The sequence below is a fragment of the Lissotriton helveticus genome, chromosome 12, assembly GCF_964261635.1.
Source record: "Lissotriton helveticus chromosome 12, aLisHel1.1, whole genome shotgun sequence".
NCBI classification, from domain to species: domain Eukaryota; kingdom Metazoa; phylum Chordata; class Amphibia; order Caudata; family Salamandridae; genus Lissotriton; species Lissotriton helveticus.
The window spans coordinates 153,466,185-153,488,968 of NC_136073.1; the positions used below are offsets into that span (position 1 = coordinate 153,466,185).

A 22,784-nucleotide genomic window follows, 5' to 3' on the forward strand; every position below is an offset into this window, starting at 1 on the left:
GTGGTCACTACATATGCATGGGGGCCTAGGGCCCCACACTATTACAATCACTAGGCTAGCATACCCCAAAACCACAGAAACTAACTTTTAATACTTGCTTACAGAATTCACCCGCTTATTTTCAGATTCTTACCCTAAATCAGTATACCAATGACAGCCATTCAGGGTTGCAGCCACCAACTAAAATAGGTGAAATACAACACGTAGACTAAATTAATATATATTTCAGGGGATCTAGCAGATAACTCCTGAATCTCCAGATTTTAGCAACAACTAACTGTATTACAACTTACTCCAATTATGTAGCGAACCAGCTCCTCAAACTGGATTGTACATCAAACAAGTATTATGTCCACAACTGTATAAAGTACAGTTGAATGAATTACAACACAAACAGATCACCAGTTGTTTCGTTCCTTGGGTAGGTACACAATAATCAGGTAACAAACAATCTCACTCCAAATACTCATCAAGTGAGTCCTCAGGTACATGACAAAGTGGGCAACCTCTAATATAAATGTGTAATCAACAGGCCTGGCACCATGTGTAATAAATGAGGAGACTCATTATTTTACAAATGACCAAAAGAGATAATGCAGATGCCATTATATCAAATTCAACAGTCCTGAATTTAACACCTTTAGGAGTGTGTAGTATTTTACCTATTTTTTACTAGACGAGGGAGAAGATTCCACCATCCCTCATGCTTTTCTATGCTGAACATTCCCAAACAGCTCTTCACGCCTAATATTTTAACATTCTCACCATGGCAGATTGCATAGTAACAAATACTTTAATGTGTAATTAGAGTAGGCTTTAGGTCTATCCCTTGCTTACGATAGACTCAGTGTGGTGGCCATCTTGAAACGATAGCAAATTACTATCTAAGAAGACCATTTGCTTCTTGTGTTTGCTCATGCTAACACTGTAATACTACAAGCATTGGCAAGCCAAGACCAGTAGCTAATAAACATTTGTAAAAAAAAAAAACTTAGCTTTGACAATGCATATTTTATATGAGGATTTGGTGGATATCTATCTACAGCTAAGTTATTTTAGTTATTTTTTTCTTTTTTTTTCTTTTTTTTACTTGTTTGCTGCTATAACACACAATTCCTCAACAGAATCACATTGTTGCTGAACTATATAATTTATTACACAAATGAAATAAGAAAAGAAAAACAGTGATTAAGTGGTTACACAATAAGCTATTTAGAAAGATCTGAAACTGTATCTAAAAGAGTTTAGTAATTAAGGGCCTGATTTAGATCTTGTCGGACGGGTTACTCTGTCACAACGGTGACGGATATCACATCCAGTGAACTATAAATCCAATACGATATAATGGGATTTATATTCCGGCAGACAGGATATCCGTCACTGTTGTGAAGCAGTAACCATCTGCCATCAGGCCCTAACTCCTCATGTGTATAAGACAGATGGAGACTCCCATGCAATCCCATAGACTGTTACTTCAACTCTTCACTGATGCACTACAAGGCATTCATTGTCTTCTCATAGCACCCTCAATAGGTCGTAGATCAACTCCACCACTCATCACCACACCACTGACAAATGAGCCACACAGCAAAGAATTCTGTTCATTTTCTCTCTTCTGGGGTACACTGAAAACAGCAACAGACCTTACAACCATACCATGAAAAACTTGAATGCAAATCTTTCCTATAAGAACATACACACAGCATGTCATTTTCTGTACCACCACAATATAGAGATCACAGGTTGACTAGACCTCACTTGCATGTACACCAGTGATATCCATCGCAGACAGGACCTGGGGGTAAATCAAAATCAGCCCGGGTAAGAATTTTCAAACCAGCCTGACAATCTGTTACTAAAATGGATTTATGAGGGCATGGTTGGGCCATGACAATGTATCCTGCTCTAAAATCATCCCCTAGACTGCACACTACAAGGGAAATGCTAGAGTGACTGAAATGCCAGTCTGTCCCTGGTCCCACATACGGTAAACACAACTTATTTTTCAGTTTTACTACCTGTAATATTGGAACTGTTCTCTTCCAAAAAATCGAATGGCTGCTTAGTAGCACTATATATCATGGAGTGACCTCCCCCATAGAAATTGGTGGTAAGCCAATGAAGGTGCTGCAACTATCTAAACTTGACATGCATGGACATTATGATCATTGACTACACATCTCCTTTTACGTTGCTCTGCACAACATGCAATTTCTCAGATTTTACACAGACCTGTAGGATTCTCTTCTGCTTTTTAGCTCCAATTCTCTGTGCTGCAGAAGTAGAGGGTGGGTTTCATCTGCTGCTGTATGGGCTGGGGGGAAAAAATGAAACAACCATCAGCAATTTATAATGCCATGGGGTATCTTAGGAGTTATGATTACCGTAAAGATTCTCAAGTGCATCTTAAAGCAGTGGTTTCACAGCCATCATAAGCATTGAAATGCAGATATGTCTATTCCTTTACATTTCCTAATGTTGATTTAACAAGCGTCCTTATTATATAAGCTTCATGTAACTGGTTCACAATGTTGTGGCACAATAGTAAGTAAAACCTACTGTGTATATCACCCTGTTTAGCCAGTAATAAACTAGGATACCCTCCAATGTTCAGACCCACCGATGGTAGAGGTCATTGCCACCACTGCCAAGATCTGCCTAAGGTAAAATAAAGGAAAAATAATAAAAATATATTTTTTGTAAAATAGTTGTTGTAAACTAAGAACTATAAGAAAAACATGTTACAGCACATTAATTTATAAATTAAATATTTAATAAATAATTAAATATATTAGTTTAATGTACAATTGTTATGTTTTTTAAACTAAATTAAATCACCATCCTCACTATCTTTTTTATATTTAATTATTATTTGGTAAATTTGATTAAACTTATTTGGTTAATTGAATGTACTTAATTTTAATTTCTGATAAAAAATACATTGGTATTTAATTATTTAAAACATATTTAATGGAATATACATTTGTTAATTAAATATGAATTTTAACACTCAAATATTTATATATGTGTGTGAGTGTCTGTGTATTTGTGGCTGTGTGCATGTATGTGTGTAATTGTAAATTTGAAATAATGTGTTTTAACTAACATTTCCTATGGGGCAATCCCTGCCTCCATTATTTTCTATTTGAGTATGTTGCAGTGCCTGTGAGGGCCATGTGTGGTGCTGGACGTACTCCAAGGATGCGCTATAGAATATATTTATGACTGCTTGGGCCCTTTTTGCCTGTAGTGTCTTTAGAAGAGCAGTTTGGTAAATAGCAATGAGAATACTGTTTTGTGGGTGGGTGTTTGTATTAGCATGATGCTTTCTAAACCCCTCCTTACCACTCTGTAAGGCCCTCCTTCATGCTCACTAATTGTCTACCCATTTAGTAATAAATATTCCCCATTCTTCAGTCAATCCCCCAAGCTCCTTCCACATCTTCTACTAAAATATATACCTACCTCTGCATTGGAAAGAAAAGAGAAGCAGAAGTCTCCCCACATAGGTTTGTGAATACCATTTGTAGTACATGAGTAGTTCAGCTATGGCACAAATAAACGTATTACAAAGTGCAGTTTGTGAAAAGGCTCCAAGTAATGTTAAGATTCAAAACCAAAAATCTATATATGGCACAATTTTGGTACAGGCCAATAATGAGAACCTAGAGGCCTTCGACTCCCTCTTCCCCACCCTTTACTCAGTACACCTACAGTCATGACGTCCTGCTCCACCCCATCCTAATGCCCCAAGCTACCTCCCTCTGCAGGAGTTAGAAATATCTTCCTCCCCCCTCCAGATGAGACACCCCAGTCCCCCCCTCAGAAACACCCCTCAACACGCTGTCCCTGTGAACCACATCCTTCAGGTCTCTAAAGACGACCAACGCCCGCTCCCCCTGCTATCTTATCCTCCTCGTAATCACTCTAGCATCCCACGATATCAGCCCACTGACCCCCAGCAACCTACCAGAGAAGGCCAAGCTCCACCGCCCCAGCAATCTTACCCGCGCCAACAACATAACACCCTCCCTAGATCCCGGTCTACGGACCGCCGCATCACCCTAACCGACCCGGAGGAAGAGCTCAAGACCTAACCCCCGACCAAGGGCTTCTAATACCAACAGCCCAGCTGACCTTCCCAGCACTAAACCCCCAATGGGGATCTGGCCCCCCTTCCCTCGAGATGCCCCTACCCATAACTGCTCATCACCAGCCCTGAAAAATATGGCGCACCGATTGTCCCTACTAGAGAGTCAGCTTGAAATGATATGCAGTGGTCTGGAAGACATCCTTTCCAATATTGATAAGACTCGTAAGCCCCGACATGTCCAACACAGGGCCGCTGATTCGAATGACTCTTTTACTCTCAATGTATGTTCTGGAAACTTACCTACACCCGAGAAACGACCACCTAGGCCCCCTAGAACTGACGAGGGGATCCCACTTCTTTCTCCCTTAAGAACCTTAGCACCCGCATCTGAAGCTGAGACATACACTAGTAAAGATGTGGAGACCCAATCAAATAGACCTCTCAGATATGCTGCAGCAATGTCAGATGAAGAAGCTATGGAACTAGCCTCCACCTATGGTTCTCATCCCCCAATTGCCACCAACGCCAAGATTCAAGTGATCACGGGCTTCAGAAGAGATATCACACCTGTGACGCTTACCAGACCTCCACCCGCCCTCACCTTCATACCGAGGGCCCCTTTAGAAAAGTAGCCGACCAAACACAATATTCCTACCAACTGCATGCTCATTAACTGTAGATCTGCCCACAAGCATGCAACGGAACTTGCCGAAGCCATCCTCTCTCAAGACTTAGACATTGCGTTCATCACGGAGACTTGGCTAAAGGAATGCTCCCCACCTTGCTTTGACATGTTAGTGCCCCCGGGTTTCAAACTCATCAATAAAGACAAAATAGACCAACGCGTTGGAGGGATAGCCATCATCCATAAAGAGGATATTGACATCACTGTAATGGACCCTTGCGAATATAGCTCCTTTGAATGTTCATCGGTCTCTGTTAAGCTTAAGGACAACAGCCCTTTAGTAGGTCACCTTCTCTACCACCCACCCGGCAACAACACTACTTTTGAGGAACACCTTTCTGACCTGATTGCCCATTGCGCACTCAAAGACATTAACCACATAATTTTGGGGGATCTCAACCTACGTTGGAAAGAATCCAATAACGCCCTAATCCAATCGCTTAATACTCTCCTTTGTGACAATAACCTTTTCCAACATTGCTCTGAAGAAACTCATAACATAGGAGCGACCTTGGATGCCATCATTGCTCAACAAGACACAATTACAATCGACAACATCCTCCCAGTGGACTGGTCAGATCACCACATGATCTTATTCCACATTAACCAAAGAGTCCTATCCCTGCCTCCTGTGCAGGATCCCCCCAAATGGTCGAGAAATTTCTCCCAGATTCCCCTGGAAGTCATGGAAGATAGGCTAAAGTCGCTCCTCCCAAACGACAAAAATCTATCCACAACCGATCTTACCTCACTCTATAACATCAATATGCTAAACCTCCTCGACCATCTAGCACCATTGAAACAAAGAAAAAACCGAACCATTCCGTCCAGATCTTGGTTCGACTCGGACACTAATGAAGAAAGGAGACAATTAAGAGCTGCAGAAAGACAATGGAGAAGTGTGCCTACTATCTCCCACCTAGACAAACTGAGATCCATCCGAAAGAAGTACAACAACCATATTAAGAACAAGAAATCCATGTATTTCAGATCTGCTCTCGACAACGCAAAAAACAAACCCAAGGAGCTCTTCAGTATTATTAAATAACAAACTTCCAAACCGGATTCCTCGCTTGGACAGGCCTCCAAAGAACGTTGCAACAACTTTGCTAACTTCTTCAATGTCAAGGTCTCCAAGATTGAGCTCTCACTGGTCATCAACTGCTCTCCCCGACCCCATAGCAGCATGGGGGGGATGCTTGGTTGCGCTCCACCACCAAATACTAAACCATGGTCACTCTTCCAGCCCATTCTAGAAGAGGAAATAGTCAAACTTATCTCCACCGCGAAACCTTCATCTCATACCCTCGACCCCCTTCCTGCTCGTCTAGCCAAAAAACTGAAACTCTCCCTAGCCCCACTTTGGTGCAGGATCATTAATAGCTCCTTAAAAACCGGAACCGTCCCAGATTGCCTGAAATTGGGACAAGTCACCCCATTGCTAAAGAAACCAGGCCTTGATACAAATGACTTAAATAACTTCAGACCCGTCTCCAATCTTCCTCTCCTTTCCAAAATACTAGAAAGGTGTGTTCTCCAACAACTAACACAGCACTTGAACAATACCAACCTCCTTGACCCACATCAGTCAGGATTCAGGAAAGGGTGTAGCACGGAAACTGCAATCCTTAACATAATTGATGACATACACAAATCACTGGACCAAGACCAATGCTGCCTCCTCATCCTCCTCAACCTATCTGCAGCATTCGACACAGTTGACCACTTTCTTCTCCTCAAAGCCCTCGAAGAAAGGGCTGGACTAGACAATGTGGTCCTCAAGTGGTTTTCTTCTTTCCTGCATAATCGCTCTCAAAGAATCAAAATGAGAAGCTTTGAATCCGACCTTCAGCCAGTCAATAGAGAAGTTCCACAAGGTTCAGTGCTCTCCCCTCAACTCTTTAACATCTACATGGAACCCCTCTCCACCCTACTCAGGAAAGCTAACATTCCCTTCCACCTCTACGCAGACGATACTCAAATCTATCTGGAAATCTCCTCTGCTAATGACATTCACAGACTCAACGAAACACTAAAGGAAGTCCAATGCTGGCTGTCAAGCAACCATCTAAAGCTGAACCCTGACAAAACGGAATTACTCCTCATCTCAAACAAAGAAGAAAACCCACAAATGATCGAATGGCTAAAAGATATAGACACGCTCAATAAGAATCTCTCCCTAGCGGACTCCGTCAAATCACTAGGCATCACACTTGACTCTAAACTAGATCTGACCAAACACATCAAGATCTCGGCTAAGAGCGCCTTCCTTAATCTGAAGCTACTTAGCAAAATAAAACCTTTCATTCCACCCAATGATCTCAAACAAGCCACCCAAGCATTGGTGTTATCAAGACTTGACTATGGGAATGCAATCCTCTCCGGAATACCCAAAATTCATCTTGCTCCACTGAAAACAACCCTCAACGCGGCTGCCAGAATGGTCACTGGAATAAAGAAATTTGACCACATCTCTCCGGCACTAACAGAACTCAAATGGTTACCAATAGAATTGTGGGCGAACTTTAAAACAGCATGCCTCACCCACAAAGCCCTTCACACTGGCAAACCTGAATATCTGGCGGCCAAACTTAAAAAAGCGGGTCAGAACAGGAACCTCAGAAGCTCTAACACCCTACTCCTGATCCCACTAAAAACTCGAAAACAAAAAACCAAGCATCGGTCCTTTGCCGGGAATGCACCCAAAATTTGGAACTCTACCCCCCCCCCGACATCAGAACTATTCCTTCTTTCCCTAAATTCAAAAGTCAGCTCAAAATCCTGTTCCTGGATCGCTCCTCAACTATCAGATGGGATCACCCTGAATGTCACACACAAGAGACTCTGCTCCCCGCCCGAACGGGGACTCCCTCTTCCTCTTACTGTGACTCGCACCTTGATGGTCTCTGTGCACTGTATTGTACTTTGATATGCTCTGTTTGCTTTCTTTTTGCACCACCTTGTAATTATGTGAAGCGCTCCGATACCTTGCGGTCTGGCTAGCGCTGTACAAAACTTCTTAAATAAAATTAAAAAAATTTTAAAAAAATCCATACCTTTTGTTCTAAAATCCACTCTTTCATTCCATACTAAGTGTATTTCAGTGCAAATTTTGCATTTTGAAGGAGGGAAAATAATTGCTAGTCTCTAGGCCAGTGACTAGAACCTGGACATCTAGGCAATCAGATTAACCTTACCCACACTTCCATCTAGGGGGTGCAGTGCGTTCAGTGTATTTAAAGTGTCAGAATCAGACATGCCCTCCTGGAGAGAACGTTGCCTTTCTGTACCCATTTCATGTTTCATTTTCCCCCTTTAAAAGTGGAAATTGAGAACAATGTCTAATAGGATGTTAATAGACAGGCAGGTCACTACAGTTTGTAGGGCTGAACATTTAACACCTTGCGTGCTGAGCTCGTCATGAGGCACGGTGGCCCTGTGCTCATGATGAGTTGAGCTCGTCACGACCGCCGCGGCGATCCCCCGTGGGGATAATTCCCCTTCTGGGCTGAGCGTTCTACAAAAACGGCCGTGGTCATGACGAGCTCAGCTCGTCATGAACACAGCGCCACCATGCAGCGTGACGAGCTAAGCTCGTCAATAGCACTGCCGGCGCCGCGCTCGGCCCCCATCCCCCCACACCGCGGGGGAATTAGCCCCGCGGTGAAGGGGTTAATGCCCTGAACCATTTTGTACATGGCTATTTATTATTCATGGGGGACAATAGAAATGGAGTGATTGAAATCTTTTTCAGAGCGAGGTCAGGTAGGCTTGTGAATGTGAAGTCTTTGCTTTGGATGGTCTGTGGCCCTTGTAGAATAGATTTGGTCTAGTGGTTGACTAGTTATAGAATGTAGGAGTACTGATATTTCACATGACATTGTGATTATTTAGGCAAATGCTGAGTGACTGAAGTGATTTATAATGTGGCTTAGCTGAGGCGCAGTGTGGAGTGAGGCCTGCAGAAACCCGGGAGGCAGGCCCAGTGGGTGGTGTAAGAAGAGGACTGCTGCCCTCTGGTACCTCGTTCACCATACTTCGAGGGAGTAGTACTGGAGGACTGAAGTGAATAGGCACTGTTGCCAGGTCCATTATCATGGTAAGGGTTGGGACTTGGAACCATGATTGAACGGCCTGGAGAGTTTAAGGCAGAAAAGTGGTCAAGTGGTTCAATATTAGTCAATCATTGATGATGCCTCTCATCCTAATATCCTCAACCAACACAATGTTGGGATCATAGTCAAGTTTCTTGATCTTCTTGCAAAGATCTCACTTTCTTTATATGCAATAATGAAATATTTTGCAAAAAAATATGAACAGCTTAAGCTTAATCAGTTATTTCTATGAACATGATGATACACTGTGCCTGGCCTCACCTAAGACCCAGGTGACACTAGCACTGGGGTTCTTCCTGGCCCCTGTGCATAGAGGGCTGCTGCATTTCGGCTACAGGGGCAAGATGACTAAAGTCTGTGGCCACTGTTGCTAGGTCTGCTCAGATATCCTGGTGTTTGACTGAGTGTTGGGAGGAAGTTTGGTCTCTTGGTCAAGTACAATCCAGATAGCTGCTTTCTAACAATGTCACTTGACTGAATACAATTGTGTAATTTTGGGTAGATCGGTTTATATCCTGCCTGTGCCTCACTTCATGGTCTTGTGATGAGTAATTGTTAGCAGTGGAACCACAGGACCTCATTTCTAATCCCAGCATTCTCATTCCAACCTATTGCGTAGTCCTGGGAAGTTGACTTTATCTCCTTGTGCCTTATGTTCCTTACCAGCACAGACCATCCCACACATCCAGCTTGCGAATAAACTAAACCACCATGGGAGAACATAAATAAAGTGCTCTGAAGCACATGAGACTGCATTTATTGTGCAGTGTCTAGAACGTGGTGCTCTGTAGTTTTTACATATTCCCTAGAATTGTGGAGGAGAACAGCTGTAGAAGAATAGTACCTGAGCCTTCCCTGAGCTCCATGGTCAGATAGCCCTCGATCCACTGGTAGCACGGGAAGTGATAGGTCTTGCCCAGAGGACATTGTACGATGACCCTGCTGCAGTACCAGCTGCTCTCTGGAAAGAAGGGGTGGGGCTCCTTGTAGAGGCGGATGAGAAGAATGTCTCCCAGATCGTCTGCGCCTGTGATAATAAACTGGTCCTGCTGAGGAACAGTAAGAAGACACAGTTTCATGGATAACCCCAATTTTATTTCTGTTGTCAGATATTTAGTCAAATGATAGTGATTATATTTGAAAAATCGATAAAATACCTCTTTCTCGCATTTTTACCCCCCATTTTATGATTCCTGTTAATGCTGTTGTTTTACTCTATACACTGGAGAACCGCTATCCAGTGCCCAGTTTATGTGCTAGGTACCCTAAAACATGCATAATTTGATTAATCTGGGATATCCATATTTTGTTCTCCTATAAGACCATAGTATATGGTGTAGAAACTGCACCCACGGCATGCAAAGTTAAATGTTACTTGTAGACTGCAGCACATATTATGCCATCCACTAGTGTGACAAGGAAAAGAGGGCTTACCATGGTTGCCCGAATGCTGAAGTTTAAACCTACAGTTGGACCTGTAAAAATAAACCTTTTTGACAGGTAAAAGCTTACCTTTTAAACGTTAGTACACCTCTTCTATGTAGGGTTTGTAGTGTGATAAGGCACCCACTAACTATATTGTAACTTAAGGAGAGCCACCTGTAATTATCAGGAGTGCCTTACATTTGAAGAATAAACAAATATCACATTCTACCCTTCACTGGAAGCTGAAGAGTAGTAGTTTTTGCCAGATGATAATTAGACAACAGCATCAGGTTAACTCACACAGATGTGATCCCATACAAAATCTTATAATACTGGTCTACGGTTTTGACAAGTACATACGCACAAGATATCCATCGACAACCACTAGGATTAATAACATAGGCACAACATTCCAGCCTGTATTTCCTAATACTCTATCTCACCAGGGGTCCTGCAACAAAACTACCATGCATGGCCAGATGATCAATCCCATTTATTGCTGCCCACCCAAGCAAGATTAATGTAGAGTAATTTCTACACCAACTTGGGTCTATAAAAGTCAGATGAATCCCCCATTAACTCCTTAATGAGCAAGAAATATTTTATTTTTCCTTTTTTACTTCACCTGGCCCTCTGTGTGGGTTCTATGGGTGAAAATCATTCTTAAGCAAAACTATGGCAAGATAGCGTATTAAGACCGATGGGTTGTTGGGATCTTTCACTGTGTGATGCATGAGCCAAATGCTTGAAGAGAGCACATTGACATATTTTACCACAAATCCGTTTGCACTGTCCACTCACTGTTTCACAAATAAGTCAGCCACTTCAATGGAGCAAAGAAAAGAGATAATATTTGTTTTCTTTTACTCCAGAGCCTAATAACTAATGAATGGCAATAAATGTGCCTAAAGATCATTTGGGGCAAGTATTATGGTTTTCTGCCTTTTGACTATACTGCCTAACAAGGCCTTTCGTACAGAGAATTTCATCCTGGTCCTGAAGAAAGCTCCACTTAGCAAGTCAGGAGCTGAAACATGCTTGCAATCATCCGGGTTTCAAACATTCCACCTTTCAATTTTACCAGTGCCATACAGGGAGACAAATAAGATTGCTTTTTCCTCCATAAGATATGTTTAACCTTTCTTTCTCTGTATTGGAGGTGGTAGAAAAAACATCTTCCCTATTCACCTGCTAAGTGGGTTACCACCACCACATTGCAACTTCATAGGTCCCCTATCTTAACATGCAGAAGAGCTCCCCTGACTATCAGAGTTGAAGCCCATGCCGATAACACTTTGACCTTTGTCAGCATGAAGAGGATCCCTATAATGAAGACTGTCACTAATTAGTGGGTGAGGGTTTTCATCTTTTAAAGAAGGGACTCTGCAATAAATACTCATTTTGGACATTTACATTTCTTCTTTGGCTGTAATTTTTGCAGAGTACTCATAGTTTGAGTTGACATGGGGATGTATCCTAGCTTTAGCCTCCCCTCTGCCCCATTTGTTATTTGTGATATACCAAAATATACATTGTGTGTAAGATGTTATAGTACAATTTTGGATGAAGTGTCTTCATCTAATATCCAATGATCACTGCTTCAATTTTGTGCAGTTCAGATGTCAGTAAGCAGGGAACCTTTAGTTAAAAGGTCCTCAGGCTTTGGTTCAGAGCAACTCATAGACTGGTGCCTTAGACTCTCAAGGGCATAGTTATAACCCAGTTTGCATCACGTTTGCATCATGTAATGTGATACTTGAGCAACACAAACTTTAAGTGAGAATTATGAATCCACGCAAGGCCGCTTTTTTAGGCCCTGAGTAAAGCAGCTCAGCGCAAATCGCTGCATTGCCTTACTCTGCCCTGGGAAGGCATTGCATGGGTGTTCCACAAAACTCCCATGGATTTTGACACATTATCAAATTTACCAGAATTAGCAAGCCTGGGAATGTGCCAAAAAGATACGTCTACCCAGGGGAGGCATAACAATGAGAAATATCTTTATTTCTCCTCATTACTTCTTTCTCTTTGCTTATTTGCTGCATTCTGAGCACACAGCAAGAGGAATAAGCCTCAGAGGATTGTTTTTTGTGCACAAAAACAATTCTGCTTGCATCTCCTCCGTTGGTGCTAGGCTGTCAAAAGGGAACCAGTGCAGGGGAAAAGGCAGGAATGCACTGTATTGACTTAAATGCGGCACATTCCTACTCTTTCCCTGTAACGCAGCACAGCAAGCTGACTTGCTTTCCTGCGCTGCACGGCATGACAATTTCATAAATATGCCCCCAAAAATCTGCCATCAACCATCCTGCTTCTATGTTTCAGTGTAGCTTGAGTGATCAAAAGAGCATCTTCAATACACAGGCCCCTACTGTACTCTGAATGGAGTGGTATTTTATGTAGCTAGTACAACTTTTGCCCTAGTAAACCTTAATTGTGGCGCAACATTTTTTAACTTAACGCTGGCAATCATTCAGATCTGATGGATCTTTTAGAGTTGGTCTTATGTGGTCAATGGAATCATAGTCTAGTCACTTCATTTTGGAATCTTTGATGTTTCTTCACAAGCTTCTTCGGGATCCCCATAAAAACAATGTTGCAATAACATAGGTGTGCCATCACCAAGACATTTGAGAACGCCCCTCAGTCACCTGGTCTGTGACAGGATTTGACAGAACATGCAGAGTTGATGGTTTATATAATTGACCTTTGCCTTGATATAGGGAAGGATAGCTCAAAATTCTGAATGACACTAAGGGGCGGTAAACAACCTTTACAACGCAACTTTTACCACGCAGCGCCTTTACGACGCACCTTTTACAATGCAAACTATTACAACGCATTGCGCTGGGGGGCGCTCTAGGTTAGGGAATGTGTTTAATGTACTATCCAACACCTTCCCTACTATCCACGGGGACTGGAGTTGGAATAGTAAATTAAACAATTCACTATCCAGCGCCTAAAAGCACTATGCGTTGTAATGGTATGTGTTGTAAAAACCGCGTTGTAAAAGCATGCGATGTAAAAGCATGCGTTGTAATGTCATACATCCCTAAGGGGCTTATTTGCAAGCCCAGTGCGCTGCTCGTATGTCACTTTCATGATGTCCAGCAGAGCACTGGACTAACCCACATCAAGAAGGTCATGTAAAGCCACCCTGGGTTGCTTTTCCTGGCCTATTAAATATGGCATGAGGCAATGCAGGATAAATCGCAGCGCTACTTCCCACTGCTAGGGTGAAGCATTCCACGGGCATTATGGTGAGTGTAACCACGTAACACCCATGGCTTTGGACACATTCCCATATTTACAACATGCTGTAAATGTGGAAATGTATCAAAAGCCTACGCCTCTCCAGAGTGGCGTAAGGGTTGTTTTTGTGAGGGAAGGTGTCCCTTTCTCTGCACAAACAACCTGATTTCAATGCAGACACCCTTGCACCATTGTGTAAGGGAGCCTGTTGGCGAATGGCAGCCATTTGTGAACCAGCACTGTGAAAGAGGACAGGAATGTGCTGTATCCTGTAGATACAGTGCATTCCTGACTTTTCCTTTTGATGTAGAGCAGCACAGCAGGAATGCTTGCGTTCCTGCCCTATGCCAAAATATTGTAAATGAGGACCTAAGTCTCCTTACTATTGGAGCAAGGTTTAGATCCACCTCAAATTTGGAAGGGCGTTCAATGTGAAATTAGTTAAGCCCGCTCCAATCAGGAACAGGATTTCAGTTTTAGCTTTATTCCTGGAAAGTAGGCTCTTGTTCCTCCAATAAAAAACATGGTCCAGGCACATGCTGATACCGTCCCTTTTTCTGTTATTTTTTGCACATTACATTTGTAGGCTCACTGTATTGTTTTAGGAGCTGTGCTAAAGGACAAACGGTGTATTGGGGCTAATGTTCATAAAACATTCTAAGTCCAATACAATACAAAAAAATCAAACTTAAAAACAGGATAAAACCATCAATATCTGGAACAACCAAAATTACAATACATAGATTACAAATTACTCTCCAGTAAGCTTTTCTGCTTAATAAAGTGTAGAAAACCTACTATTCCTACTACCACATGAAAGTAGCAATTAGTCAAAAATGCAATTGCACCAGATCTTGAACATACCAGTAAATGTAAACATATGGGTTTTAGAAACCTAAAACAAACAATTTTATAGAAGAAGACAAACAATAAGTGCATGACATATTGAGCAATTCATGTTTCAAAAACATTGGCCCAAGCCACTTTCGTCTCGTAAGTTTTTGTACATTTCTGCTCTACAGAAAATTGGATTACACCCAATCTGTACTTTACGAATTTCTATACACAGCACGGAGTAAGGTAACTATGCTATATGGGGGAATATCCACATGACCCCTCGGGTGTTCAATGTAAATCTAATGGAAATTTTATTCAACAAATAACTCATATCCAACCTATGGGACACTTTGAAGGATGTCTCTATAAAAGTATGCTTGGAAATGGCACCCACTTCCCTATAAGTTCCAACAAGCTGTACATAGTTTTAATTTCATTATTATTTTGGAGCAGAACCTTAGCCGATTTCCTTTGAATGACAAGAATTATATCCCTGCATAGCTTTGATATTTTTGTTGAGAATTTGCATAATGACTGCTTTTGCAGGTACATTAAAAGGCAGGAACTTGCCATGAGGTACGATAACATAAGATTTAATTCCTGTTTAATAGTTTGTACGATGGTCCCCTTGGATAGAGTAAGTAATTGTTTTAGGGTTACAATCTCAACCGGCACCCAAACATTAATAGATTCCAAACACATACCTCTCCCCCATACAGAGCAATTGGAGACATTTTGCAATCATATGCTTTCATAAGTGGGGCCAGTAAGAGCCCCCATGCATCTGGTTGAATTTCACTAAACACCCCATTTATAATAGGGCTGTTGCTTTTACACTCTGCATGTGAACATCTCACTTTAGAATCCTGGAAAATGTCAACACTAAGGGGCCGATTACGATGTCGTCCGGAAACTCTTCCAACCTAATTGGTTCCTGAATCGGTTCAGACCGAATTGGGTTCTCTTAGTCCAAGTCAGATTCCGACGGCTGACCCGTGTCGGAACAACTGATTTGGAAAGGCTGTCTTACTCGGACATCCTAATCGCTCAGCCGGAAACGCGGTCCGTAGACCGTTACGATTCAGCTCTGACCAACACGGTTACTCCCAATGCCTTTTGGAACTGAGTCAGACAGTCTGAACGCTTTCAAGCCATCGTAATCGTTGTCCGAGTCAGTCAGAAAGGCAAGTTCTGAATTGGATTCGGACAATTATTTAATGCCGTTCTGAGTCTTTCCGAAAGACATTGTAATCAACCCCTAAGTATTTATATGATTTGACCACTTCAATCATAGTTGTATCATGTAACCATTTAAAGTTAATTAATTTTTTTCTGAAAACCATCATTTTTGTTTTCTCTAGGTTAAATTTCAAAAACTTTTCTGTACAGTATAATTCTAGGGCCTCCAATTTTCTCTGTAGACGAATGGGCATATGATCTAAAAGAATCAAATCATCCACATAAACTTTAGACTTTAAAACAGCAAGCAAATCTAACACACATATGGTAAACAAATTGCAGCCAGGACACAGGCTTGCCCACAGAACATTCAACATTTTAATTTTCCTCAAAAAGCACTCAGACCTGTTCAACTCCACCTGTGCCCAACTCACTGTGTGCAATTCCTGCAACTAATGTAAAAGGTTACTAGGAATGTTCCAGGTTCTCAATTTATCCCAAAGCAGGCCTCTTCACACTGTTTTGAATGCCCTGCGGAAATCAATCACACAGTAACACAGCCTTTGATTCACTGCCTAAGATGTCCTAATGATAGCCCACAGGTGGATCGATAAGATTTTCAAGAACGCTTTCTCTGAGATATCTAATAGTATGCATGAGGTGGCCAACTGTACATATCACCAAGAATGATAATGATGCTAAAGCCCAAACCATGACATATTGGCTGATGGTGTAGCCACAACTTATACCCTTTCCTGGGCAGATCCAATAACGCAATACTATTACTATTCCTCAATCTTTTGCACATTATAATGTGATTCACAGTGTTGTACGCCGCTGAGAGGTGAAGGAATATGAGGGTGTATTTTTTTTTATATATCTATTCTTCTACTGAAACAAAGACTAAGGGCATCATATAAGAGGAAGTCACACAACCCTACAATTCATCTTGCTGTGCTGCACTGGGAGAGGGCAGGAATGTGCTTTATTTAAGGCAATATGGCACATTCCAGTCCTTTCCCTTGTGCTGGCGCCCTTTTGGCGGCCAAGTGCCAATGATAGCCCCTTTGCACCATGGGGCAAGAGTGCCTGTGTTGCATGCAGGATTGTTTTTGTACAGGAAGGGGCACCATCCTGTACAAAACCAATTCTTGGAGGCATATTCCACTTTCTAAGTGTGCTGCAGAATGCAGCACAAAAGAGGAGGAAAGGAGAAATAGAAATATTTCTCAGTGTTACGCCTCCCCTGGGAAGGTTTACATTTTTGGTGCATCCCCAGGTTTACAAGTTCTTGTAAATCTGGGATGCCTCAACATCTATAGGAGTTTGCTTGAGAACACCCACCAACGCCCATGGATCTCCTACCCAGGGTAGAGTAATGCAGAGCAGCGATGTGCGCTGTGCTGCGCTACTCCAGATTATTTAAGCAACTCAGAGCCACGTAAAGTGGTGTGCGTGGCTTCAAAACTCTGACTTACAGGTTTGCGTCACGCATGTACCACATTGTATCATTCAAACATGATGCACGCCCGTCATAAATGAGGCACTAAAAGTATTCATTTTGGAGTCTAGGAGCCAATTTGCTAATTTTTCATGTAACACAGCCAAGCAACCAAATTAGTTTCTCTGAGTTGCGCAAGGGGGGAAACATAGCACATCGCCATACCAACTGAGACCGGCTTGCTACTTCTGTCTCTACCTCTGCTGGCACACAACTGGATGCCTTGCAAAATGCGTAGCTTACAAGCATTGTACCCAGGTGAGTGTGCACTATCTACTACTGGATTTTTACTAGTAGCAGACTTGATCCAGTCCAAATTTCTACACCTAGACACATTTCAGGACTCCACACATTGGCTGTGTTGTGCATTTCAATACTCGTTCAATTTGTTGGTTCTTTTGAGGCATTAATGTTTACTTCAGATAGACATTATTTTTTATGTAAACCCCAGGTTGGCTACCTTAGAAGATTGGGCACTGCATCAAAACATTTATGTATTCATGCTGATGTACCCCGTTAGCCCCTCATTGGTACAAAGCAGCACAAAGAGATTTTTTTTGTGCTGAAAAAAATGCATTTTTCCAGTGGAAAACACATTGTATACTGGATAATACTGTTGTGACGCGTTGCATAGCTTTGCACTGATGCAAACCTTTAGTGAATCTGGGCTGAGATATGTAATCAAAATAACTCATGCACTTCTTACCTTAGTCATTAGGTCTCCCCATAGGAGTCTCATCAGTCAACATACCTGGATCTCATAATCCCTCTCTCCTCTAGGGGTGGTCACAGCACCCAATAGTCATTGTCTCAGTGTGTGACTAGAGGACATTCTCTGACATAAATGGGCTCAAGATTACTGACAGAGAGGGTGGTAACGCTCCAAGAGTAGAGGTGTATTTAATTTGACTCCTCACTCATACACATAGGTGCCTTCCATTTTGTGCCCGTGGCTATCAAGCCATATCATAGCAGGATTGTAAAACGGGTCGATTTATTTGAATTCAGCACTTGGTCATTAGTTCCCTTTTATAAAATGGAGACCATTGCTTATCTGATTTAGGTTTATGTTATGTTATGTTATGTTAAAATTATTTGTAGAGTGCACGTACACCATACAGTTTATTGGCGCTAAATATAGGGACAGCATGCAGCTAGTTGATTCAATCATATGCTTGGGAGAACAGCCATGCTCTCAGGAGTTTTCAGAATGGAAGATAGCATGGTGGGAGTGAGTTCCCTAAAAGAACCTAGCTCCGCCTAACCTCTCCTTTTTGAAAGAGGGGATAACCTGGAGGTTGAAGTGGGATGACCTCAAATTCCGAGCAGGGGTATATCTCTGGGTGTGAGTAGAGGTGAATTGCAGATAGGTGGGAGATTGTCAATCATAGGAGACAAGATACAGATTAGCGCTAGCAGGGTCATTGTAAAGTTAACCTTATTACTTCCTGGCTTTCTCCTGGTGCATCTCTTAGGGAGGAAATATGAAGCACATGTCTACAGAATACATGAGCTTCTCAGTGGACCGCTCTGGCAGCCACTTACCCTCGTGGAAGCTGCAGTACCCATCTTTGCTCTGGTGGAATGATCAGAACCCCTGATTTAGCATCTCTCTCATGCAACTTCTTTGTCACCATCATTTTCGAACATTTGGCCTGTAGGTTGCAGAGTTCTAGATCTATCAAGGTAAAATCTTAGAGTGTGCCAGACATCGAAGCTGTGCTACTTAGCCCAGCCACGTAAGCATCTGTGGGGAAGAAAGGAGTTTTAATGAAAATGTCCTTATTTGGAGCATGTTAGTCAAAACCTTTGGGATGGAGGCAGGTTGAGTCCTCAATACAACCTGTCATAATGGAATACAGTATACGGTTTGTAGCACCATGTTTTCTAATATATATATGTATGCATTTGTCAGAAGTAACTGAAAAAAAGAAAGGATGTTTGCCATGAAGCCCTATGTCCACTATCTGAATTTGAGGGGTTTCTGCACGGATCTACCCAAGATCACATTTGAGTCCCATTTAGTGTATATAAGGTGGGGCATGCAGGTAGACCAGTCAGATGACATATGATAACCTCATTAATAGCAATAAAAAAAAAAATCCTTGGATTGCTCTTGTACTTGTATGCACTGTCATCAGTTGCCACACTGGACATTCATTTGACTAAAAGTCATGAAAAATCTATCACCCCATGAACAGTAAACAGGTTACCGCTCTGTGGCTTGGACGAACAATAGAAACCTAGCATTTTACTTTTTGCTGTCAATTATAGTGTAGCATACAACAACATTCAAATGCCTGTAAATGTCTGTACAGATCTGTCCAAATATACTGGTCAGTGTAAGAAAGCACCTGGAAAGAATATAAGTGCATATTGTCAAGTGGCAACGATAATTATCGCTGACCGCCCTCAGCGTGAAATTTCTTATTGCTGGCTATCGCTGATAATTATCACCATGCTAGCGCTGTATTAACAATGCATAGCGCAATGGCGATAATTGTTCTAGCGATAGCGATGTTTTCCATGGAACATCGCTGGTTTTTCAGTGATGTTCCATGGAAAACGGCGATAATCCACCCCCAAATGTAAGTATGCCTAAGTCAGCATTTTAGCAGACGTTAGTTTTTGGCGAAAACCGCGTTTTAAAAAAAAAACTAACATCTGCTAAAATGCGTGGGCCTTCTTGTAAATATTGCGATGTGCACATCAGTGAAAATTTACAAGCAGTACTGCCCAGTAACGCCCACTTTACATCTCATTAGAGATGCAAAGCGAGGCGTCGGGAAATGGGTGCTAACATGCGCTAATGCATGTTAGCATCCCCTTGTAGATAGGGCGATAATATTATCTCCGCTTTTTTGGCTTTTAAAGCCAAAAAAGCGGAGATAAGGCCCTTGTTGATATGCCCCCTGTGGTCTTACAACAGAAACTTTCCGAGTTTAAAAACGAGAGGACAGTAGAATGAAAAGCAGCACAAATTCAAAGGGGAAAATGTGGTCGAGCACTACTCAGAAAATGCTGCACACAAAAGAGGCGGGTCTGATCCGCCCCAATGTTCTGAAAACTGAACTAATGAGAGTGTAGAGTGGACATACCTGCATAGGGAAAAGAGAGCAAACCACCCTCACTTGCGGTCTCGGAAACACATGACATATCTAGCTGTAGTTGCAGTTTCCTCTTTTAGCCACATGGTGGCGGTCAATCACCCCTTGACAATAAAAGGAAGCCATGCGTTAGAAGTAGGGCGGTGTTTCATATATTTGTAGGCATGAACAGTGGATTGAATGGACAGAAGAAGAAAAAATACAGAAACGGGAGTTGTATTCTTGGCTTCAGGAAGGGAGAGTGAAAGCATGGCACCTCCTTGAATTTGTTATGTGTAGGATCTGTGTTGTGGTATGCTTGTATGTCACTATATAGAGGTATGATGCTATTGTATCTACTACATCAACCCACCACTACATTGTAAGGTAAGATAATACTTCAGGTGCTGAATAGAAATTTTAGGATGAAATATGATGACTCAACTCCACAGTAATTCCTCACAAAAGTACAGATTATTTTCCATGGCACACACCCTCCCCTGTGACAGTCATCTCAGATTTTCTTAGGAGCTGAGAGGCTGCAAGGCGCCTCTGAGTCTGTCCCCGCCTGCACGCTGCACCTTTTTCCCTTCTACTTGCCTCTGCTGACACAGCTTTAGCAGCCCATGCAGGCAATGTTGCTGCAGTGTTGTCTTCTGCTCCCAAATCTCCTCCTGAAGTGTTCACTTCTTTATCGTGACCTTCAGTGTTCTCTACTTCTCTCTCCCTGTATCTTTCCCTAGCTGAATCTCACAGGCCGTGCTGATGCTTCCATTTTCTCACTCCACCTGTCCTCCTGAAGATTTCTATGTTCTCCATGACTGTCCCTTACCTGGTACCATTCCTATTTATCTTCCTACACCTTTCGTTTCTATATCCCACGTCTAGTCTTTCTTCTTGTGAACTGTTAGGCCCACTGCCACCCACTGACCTGTGATTGTCTTCATGCAACTGACCAAAGAGGCCCAAACTCCCGTCCCTTGACTATTTACGTCCTAAGCCACGCCCTTTGCCTATAACCCACCCATGTTGAACCTCCTTCATTTGGCCAGCACCACCTGCCTGAAAACCCCTGGGGTGGGAGCAAGGCTTCAGTGTCACTTGCCCCCTAAAGCTCCATAGTTTGATTGAAGAACCAGATGATTTCCTTCTCTCCTGCCTCTCACCCACATCTGTCTGCCTCGTCCTAGAAGCATTGCTTTAAACAGAAATGTAGGGTACCCACTATGCAGAGTACCTGTCTGCTGCTGAAAAGTGCTGGTTACTCTCACACTATAAGGGCCCCATTAGGATGTCGGGCGGATCGCCACTGCCATGCGGGCGGTGGTGATCCACCCACATGGCATTGTCTGTTCTCCTCCTACCGCTCCATTGCAGCTTTGCTTTCCCTCACATCTGCAGCTGCATTCATTTCCCACTTCTCCTTTTATTCCTACAATTTTAACTTCCACCTCTCACTTCCTGTACTTCAGCGTTGGCTCCCCACCCAACACTCCACCCAGATGTTCATTTACCCCACCTTTCCACCTGCAGCTCATTTGCAAACCCCTCTGCACTCCTGCAGTTTCCATTCTCCTTCCCACCTTTCCCCTCAACTCTGTCTCCCTTCTCCTCCAGTAGTTTCCATTCTCTCCTGTAACATTGCCTTGTTTTCCTCTCTATCCTTCTTGCCAGGCAGCTCCAGGTTTCCACCCTTACACATCCCATTCTGAAGCTCTTCAATATCTCTTAAGCCCTCTGCTGCCCAGTGTCGCATCAGTACAGCCCTAGATGGTTGGGTCCAAGAGGTGAGAGGAAGGCCCACTAATGTACAGATTCTAGTTGGGTGAGTGCAAGTGATGAGAGGAGGGGCCACTAGTGTACAGACCCTGGATGGGTGAGTCCAGGTGACGAGAGGAGGTGGCTTGTAGGGTACAGACCCCGGATGGTTGAATCCAGGAGATGAGAGGCGGGCCACTAGGGTGTAGGTCCTGGACCCTGAAACGTTGAGTCTAGGTGATGAGAGGGGGATACATACCCTCAATGGTTGAGTCCAAGAGATGAGAGGAGGGGCCACTAGGGTACAGACCCTGGATGGTTGAGTCAAGAAGATGGGAGGAGCAGCCATTATGATACAGACCCTTGATGGTTGAGTCCAGTTGAGAGGGGTGGCCATTAAAGTGCAGATGTATGTTAACTCCCAGAAGCTGAGAAGCTGAGAGGAGGGGTCTTTAGGGTAAGGACCTCAAATAGTGGGGGCCTAGCAGCTCAAAAACTGAGTTGTTAGGTTGCAGATTATGGATGATTGAGTCTAGGAGATGAGAGGAAGGGGTTCTGATAGTACAGACCATGGGTGGATAGATCTGGACGCTGAGACAAGAGGCAATTATGATACAAATACTAGATGGTTAGCTAGGGGGTGCCCCAGCAAATAAACACAGATTTGGGAAAAGTGGAAAACCCACAGGGGCTGGATATGTGAACCTCCGTTGATGAGGGATGAAATTGTTGTACAAGGTTTGAGCATGTTAGAACTGTGATTACGAATATATGATCACATCCCGCATTCTTTTTCTCTGCAGGGAATCACAACGCGGTCATTATCACAACCGCGTTGTGATTCCGCATACCA

At 42.8% G+C, this 22,784-nt stretch overlaps 1 protein-coding gene across 1 annotated transcript in view; it reads right to left on the reverse strand.

Moving 5' to 3' along the window:
• Positions 1–22,784, reverse strand: part of LOC144798532 (hydroperoxide isomerase ALOXE3-like) — a 109,194-nt gene that overhangs the window by 81,871 nt on the left and 4,539 nt on the right. The window contains exons 2-3 of the mRNA XM_078669460.1: positions 9,738–9,942; positions 2,233–2,314 (exon numbers count right to left, since the gene is read on the reverse strand). Coding sequence (XP_078525586.1) covers positions 2,233–2,314; positions 9,738–9,942 — 287 coding nt within the window. The remainder of the gene's footprint in view (positions 1–2,232; positions 2,315–9,737; positions 9,943–22,784) is intronic.